This window comes from Egretta garzetta, unplaced genomic scaffold (assembly GCF_000687185.1).
Source record: "Egretta garzetta isolate BGI_Z169 unplaced genomic scaffold, ASM68718v1 scaffold279, whole genome shotgun sequence".
NCBI classification, from domain to species: Eukaryota; Metazoa; Chordata; class Aves; order Pelecaniformes; family Ardeidae; genus Egretta; species Egretta garzetta.
In genome coordinates this window covers 370,377-377,137 of record NW_009260844.1, presented here as the reverse complement: position 1 = coordinate 377,137, position 6,761 = coordinate 370,377, and the positions used below count along the sequence as shown (strand labels likewise).

The 6,761-nt window shown below is 43.5% G+C and overlaps 1 protein-coding gene across 1 annotated transcript in view; it reads right to left on the bottom strand.

Moving 5' to 3' along the window:
- Positions 1–6,761, bottom strand: part of FLT1 (fms related receptor tyrosine kinase 1) — a 111,757-nt gene that overhangs the window by 15,388 nt on the left and 89,608 nt on the right. The window contains exons 18-20 of the mRNA XM_009647123.2: positions 4,449–4,553; positions 1,130–1,243; positions 299–387 (exon numbers count right to left, since the gene is read on the bottom strand). Coding sequence (XP_009645418.2) covers positions 299–387; positions 1,130–1,243; positions 4,449–4,553 — 308 coding nt within the window. The remainder of the gene's footprint in view (positions 1–298; positions 388–1,129; positions 1,244–4,448; positions 4,554–6,761) is intronic.

Sequence of the window (6,761 nt, the reverse complement as noted above, 5' to 3'; positions counted from 1 at the left end):
AGGAATGGGTTCGTCAGCAGCGGGGTGAGAGCATGTGGGGACACTTTGGATACGATTCACTTCCTCCTGCTGTAGACCACTCCATCCAAGTTACTCACAGCAGCCTCCTTGCACAGTCAGGGGAGAAAAATGAGCACAGCACATCCTATGCCAAACATTAAAACAGGTCTGCACCCAAAAGCAGTTTCTCTCCTGCGGTAGAAGAGAGTCTAAGGAGGCTCGCTCAGAGGCTGGCATCTGTATTACCGACACTTACGTTAGGGAAGATGAACCCTACTGGAAGCATCTCTCTCCTCACCTTGTTGGGGCAGAAAAAGTTCCTCTTGCTCTTCAGGTAGTTTGATAAATTCCCATACTTGCAATATTCAACAATCACCATCAGAGGCCCTGGGCAAAAGGAAAATGCATTTTGAGCAGCATAAAGCCATACAAGGGGTCATCAGTTCTGAGAAGAAGAATAGTCTTTCATGCCCGTAGCTATAACTTCAGTCCAGAATAACTAACAATATGTCCTAATGAAGTAGAAAGGGCACTGGACATGTTAGCAAAACGACATGGTTTCTTGAAAATAGGGAAGGGCCCTATTTTTGAGATCTGGGTCATGAACCTGGCTCCTGAGGAACCCTCTGCCTCCTCTTTGGGCAGTCTGTGTTCAGACTGGGGTCCTGCAGCCCACACATGCTTGTTGAACCAAAATAGGTGACATATCTAAACCCAAATGATCACTCATACTGGCCCTTTGATTTTCTTAGTGGAATATTGTGAAGGATTTTACAATGGTGGCCTTGTGATTCACTGTTCAGGCCCAACAGCCAATATCCCTTGTTCCCAGCCCTTCCAGATCATGTTTAACCTGAGCTTGAGCAGTGAGATAAAGGACAAGTGGCATGGTCCTAAACTCACACTTTTCATGTTAATACTAAAAGAGTTTAAGTAGAGAAAATGTTTAATCACTTCATGAAATGACTAAAAATATCCTTTTCTCCTCCTCTGGTTTTCACCAACCAATTTGAGGATGAAATAAAACATTTCAACTTAATAACTTGACCTCTGGATGAAAAACATGGCCAACTGACTGTTATTGGGAGGTGATCCAAACCCATTTTCAGTGCTGTGCAGACTTTTTTACCTCCATTTTTCGTGCAAGCTCCTAGCAAATTCACAATATTGAGATGATGACCAATGTGGATGAGGATTTTCAGCTCAGTCATCAGTGCTTTGTACTCGCTTGCTGTGGCCCCTTCTGCAAATGCAAAATAAAGTCAATGTGAAATGGCAAAGAACTGGTCCTGCTGAGCTTTACCACTTCTCGTAACTCTCCATTGAAATAACCTCCATTTCTGGATGTACTTCATGTGTTGATGTTCTTTGGCTATTCCTCCCCACTCAGCATCCTCTTACTTGCAATAAAACCCATAAAAAGAATTAGGCACTCAGCTTCCTCCCAGTAGACTCTGTTATATTTAGAACTGAGAGAAATTTTTTTTCACATGAATAGTTTTGTCGTTTCAGCCAAAAAATGAAATAACAAATAAAAAGGGATTTCAAGACTATAATTAACTCTCTCTAGAGTAGGTTTCAGCTGACCTGACTTCAGCTGTCTAAGGGCTATGTACTAGCCTGAACTAATTAATGCCTCAAGGAGTCAGCGGCAAGAGCAAAGCATTTCCAGAGGCTGATGCAGCCATCAGCTTTAGCCATCTGTGTATGGAAGAGATGAACCACCCTTTGGTGAGGATTGTTTGGTTCTGCTCATCATAGAGGAAGCCTGGAGTATTAACATAGACCAGAGAAGTAAATTTTAAATGGTTAAAGTTAGGTGACCATATCTCACCCTTATTGGTTATGATCAATATTAATAATGATAGTAATAATATAAGAAATCCTGCAACTAAACTCAAAAGATTCTCTTTGGTGTTGAGTGAAACTTTTAATTCCCTCCGTGCAGTTTTTTTCTGCAGATATTTGTTTTGGTAAGAAAACAAGGAAAAACATACTACTTTGTGTAGATGCAAAAGGACTTTTTCAGTTTAGTGACACCAAGAGTAAGAATAGTCCAGCGGAAAGAACTTAGAGCTAGGTCTTAAAGGGCTTGGTTTCAACATTGGAATGGAAACAGAAACAGATTTTTTTGGTGGCCCCACACAAAACTTGTCATCTACCCGGTGACCCGCTATTCATCTGTATAGGTGGTCATGCTTTCCCTCCACCTCATGAGAATTCTGCATGGACAAAGCCCATGACTGACTGCAAAGTTCCCGGATAATCTAGTGAGGACACATGGAATGGGGCAGATCTCCCCTAACTTCAGATGCCCGTTGTGAAGATGCCTACAGAGGATCTAGTCACCACAGGCTTTCTTCGTAGTCAGCAGAGCTAAACAAGCACTCAGCTCACATAAGCAGGGATCTGGCTCAGGGTGGGATGAACTGTTGTTTCTCACCACTGACAGTAAAGGCAATCTGAGCGACTAACTCAGATACATGCATCTATCCTGCACATGCATGCATGAATCCCACCCTGAAGACTTCTCGTAGCTGCCATCTGCTCCATCAATTCCAGGAGCAAGCGCTGCTGGTTTGATGGTGCTGGCTGGCACAAGAAGCCTGCTGCTGTACTTAAAAAAATGTTGAATCTGGCAGACCGCTCTGCCAGCACATATGTCTGCATGTTGGCAAACCAGCTCAGTTAATCAGGGGTCAGGCGGTGACCCAGATGAAAGGCCATCCACTGAAACCAGTGACACAGATGGCTATTGGCCCACTGCTGCAAAAGGTTTGGACAGGGACCAAAGCTTTAGTTTCCTCCCATTTTCCAGACATGCTTGCTGCAGGGTAGTTGTTCATTTGGTGTTGGCCAACAGGGTATTTTTGTGCTTCTGCAACAAGAGAGGGGAGAAAGGTTTGCCACCCCCTCAGATGCAAATTCCCTCCTTGGGGATGATCCTGGATATCGCGGTTGCACGTATCAGCCGCTGCTAAAGCATCTGATAATATATTGCAGAACAAGCCTATTGAGGACAATACCAAGAGGGCACACCCTACACAGAGTACAGCTGCCAGGTCCTTGCTGGCAAGAAATAGAAGCTGTTTCAGGTTGAGTGTTGCAGGGACAGACTGTAGGCCTGAGAGTACTGCACATGCCCCTCCAAGGGCTGGAAGTAACACGTGCAGATCTCCTTATAACTGATAAGCACGTATGCAGCTGTGAAGCTAGGAGCCACTGGGTAAGAGGGATGTATTCAAACTATGCCTGAACAGAGCCAAGTGAGAACGTCAGGGATCCAAGCCTTACTGGCAGAACAGGGGATGTGTCCTGGCAAAGAATGACACTGAAAAGGATTCAAGGATTAAGACAGATAAGCGATGCAGCATAAGCCCCCAGGGAAATGCAAAAAAAAAAAAAAAAAGCCTGATATGATCCTTAGATATATAACAAAGGAAAGCTAAACACATAGGAGGGGATGCCACGAGGACTCTGGCTTAGGGAATTCAGCCACAGCTACTACTGAATTTCATCCTGCCTGCTAACTTCCCAAGCGCCCTCTTCAAACTGATGGGGGTCTTTGTCCTTTCTGCTCCAATGAGAAAAGGGGCAGGGAATATCTGGAAGATTATTTCACTTCAGGAAGAGCGCTGGTGTATGAAGAGCGCTGGTGTATGAAGAGCGCTGGTGTATGAAGAGCGCTGGCAAATCCATTGCACAACCTGGGTGTCAGCATCCTAAGCACCCTGTGATGAGCCTGCTGACAGTTCGGAGAGGACACACCTGTACAACAGCTCCAAGATTGAAAGACCTCAGCATGTTTAGCTTAATAAAAGGGCCTTCCTGAAGAAAAATCATTATATAATCTGATGGGGAAGGTTGGAATGAGAAATGAAAGACAGACAGATGCAAATTAAACATAAGGCACCTGTTTTTAACAATGAGATGATTAATCATTGAAACTGATGACCAAGGAAAATAAGGAAGTTTCCACCTGAGTGTCTTCACATCAAGGTGGATGCCTTATACTTCAGCTAAATTTCATTTATGGTGTTCAGTACGGGGTCAGTCTAGAATAATGGTACAACGTCGAGTACGCAGGAAAACTTATTGCCCCTTCTGATCCTACAACAGTGGCTCTTTCATTCTTTCTGGCATTTGAAGTAGTGCAACCAGATTTAAAAAAAAAAAAAGGTAATCAGGTTCTCACTGCATCTGAAACTTTCTCCTGTATGGTGTGACAATTTTTCACCCTTTTTACTGCAAATGCAGTTTTTATTTCATGGTTCTGCCATTTCACTTGTGGTGGACCTGAAACTTGGTGGTACACATTTTGGAGGCTTCAGACAGTTATTGGGGGAGGAGGGGTAACATCATACACACTTGCTTTCTACAGGATCATATTAAAAGCTGGACCCTATATAAGGTATCATTTTTTCCATCCCAGCTTTGCAGCAAGATACCTTTCAGCATTTTCACAGCAACTATTCTGCATGTTGGTGATTTCTTAATTCCAAAAGCAGAGGCTTGTACCACCTTTCCAAAAGCTCCATGCCCAAGAGACTTTCCTGTAAAGAAAATAAATAGCAGAGATACATTCTGGTAAAAAAGAAATCTTGTCAGCAAATGGCTTCATAAATAATGAATTGAAAAGTGTGCTTTACAATGAGTACAACATGTATATTCCCAATATATAGGTGTTTTAGGTTTTTTTATTTTGTTTGGGTTCTTTTTTTTTCAAGTGAGCAGACAGACCAGAAGACAGAGACATTGGAGGGAATAAGTGACATGACTGAAAATGATGGTCAATGAATGCAACCATTCAGTGGAGGTACACTGGCTTCTGACTCGTTTTTTTCAGCCTCACTCTGCCAGCAGAAAGAAAGATTTGCTCCTTTTTTCCCTGAGCACACTGCACCGTGCAGCAGGCTGTGACACTGCTACTTACGTCCACGACACCATAAGGCCTTAGACTAAACTTGCACACACACTGAGATGCCGCGTGACACAGGCTTTGGTAATTTTTACAAATGAAATTCTTCCTTCTTGAGCAAGGTGCCTTAAAATTATCGTCATTCCAGGAAGGCAGCAGCAACTTTGCATCGCAACCCCTGGAGTACGTGCATGACCCCCTGGTGCTCTTCCCCAGTAAGCCCTTGTAGGTTGAGATCATGGAGTGGTGAGAAGCTGCCAATCTGTCCAAATGAGACCTTTACCTTTTCAAAATGAGGTCTAGGGGGATTCAGTGTGATGGGACTGGGAGTGACAAATGATGGGTTTGCTCATGGTGGGTACGATGCCTCCAGGTGTCCAAGGGCAGACATTTGTGCTGTGATATCATCATCATACTGCTACTGAGCAGACCCCAGGAGAAGCACCCAGACGTCAATAAAATTCTCCAGCAGTAGAATCTGAGTGTCCTCATCCTTCATGTTCAAAACCTGGTAAGACTCCAAGAGTACTGTTATAACTTTTCTAGAGTTCATGACATTTTATGCCAATTTTACGATCTTCACAGCCTCCTTCATGATTTTTTACTATTTGAAGGAGAGAGTATTGACCACCTCTTTGACAATGTGCTCACATGGACAGGCCTGGCCACCTCTGCCCTTCTCAGAAGTGGCTGGCAAGAGTTTTGATCAGAGAGACCTTGTCAGCGTATTAGCTCGCAATAAATTTTATTTCCAAATAACTTTTCAGATTGTATTTGTGCTTCATCTTCAGCAGAACCCAGGCACCTAAGTGACTAGCAAGAGTATAGCAGCAGGCTTTTCCGTGTAGAGGAGAAAAGCAGAAAATACAGGCCATCTTTTCATAAAACAGCAAAGGATAACATGCCATGTATTTATTTCTCAGCTATGCATTTGTGACATAGCCATCTCCACAGAACAATTGTCTTTTTCTGTCATGGGCATCTGTTTGACTAGCTCTCCCTTGGACATCTACCTTGTTGATGTCTAAAGCTAAGTGAGAGATGAATCCCACCCAGACACTCACAGGCAGAGAAAAAGAGCTGCTGTCACTTCTAAACTGAATTAAATAGATACTACCTTTTATATGTGTATCACATTTCTAAACTGTAATTCTCAGTATGTCTGTCAGTAGAAGCAAACAGCATATGTTATCAAAGCAATGGAAACATGAAGTGGAATATGCTAAGCCAACCCCCCCCCCCCAGAAATCTATTTCCCCCGTAGGTGTGCAAGAGCGTTGCATTTTTTAAGGCAAAAAAAAACCCATGAAGAGCTTAATCTGGACGGCTGCAAAGCATCAACAGACTGAGCCCTGGTATGTGAAGGGCTTAGAGTTTTACACACAAATACAAGTCAATCAGTGTATACAGTAGCCGCCTTTTTCAATTACTGCATATAGCAGATGTACAAGGGCAGGAACATAAAGACTGAAGTCTCAGTTTTCTTTGTGAATTGATGTTAGAATCATAGAATGTTTTGGGTTGGAAGGGACCCCTAGAGGCCATCTAGTCCAACCCCCCTGCAGTGACCAGGAACACCACTAACTCAATCAGGTTGCTCAGAGCCCCGTCCAACCTGTCCTTGAATGTTTCCAGGGATGGGGCCTCCACCACCTATCTGGGCAACCCGTTCCAGTGTTTCACCACCCTCATTGTAAAGAATTTCTTCCTTATATCCAGTCTAAACCTACCCTGCTTCAATTTAAAACCATTACCCCTTGTCCTGACACAGCTGGCCCTACTAAAAAGATTTTCCCCATCTTCCCTATAGGCACCCTTTAAGTACTGAAAGGCCGTAATCAGG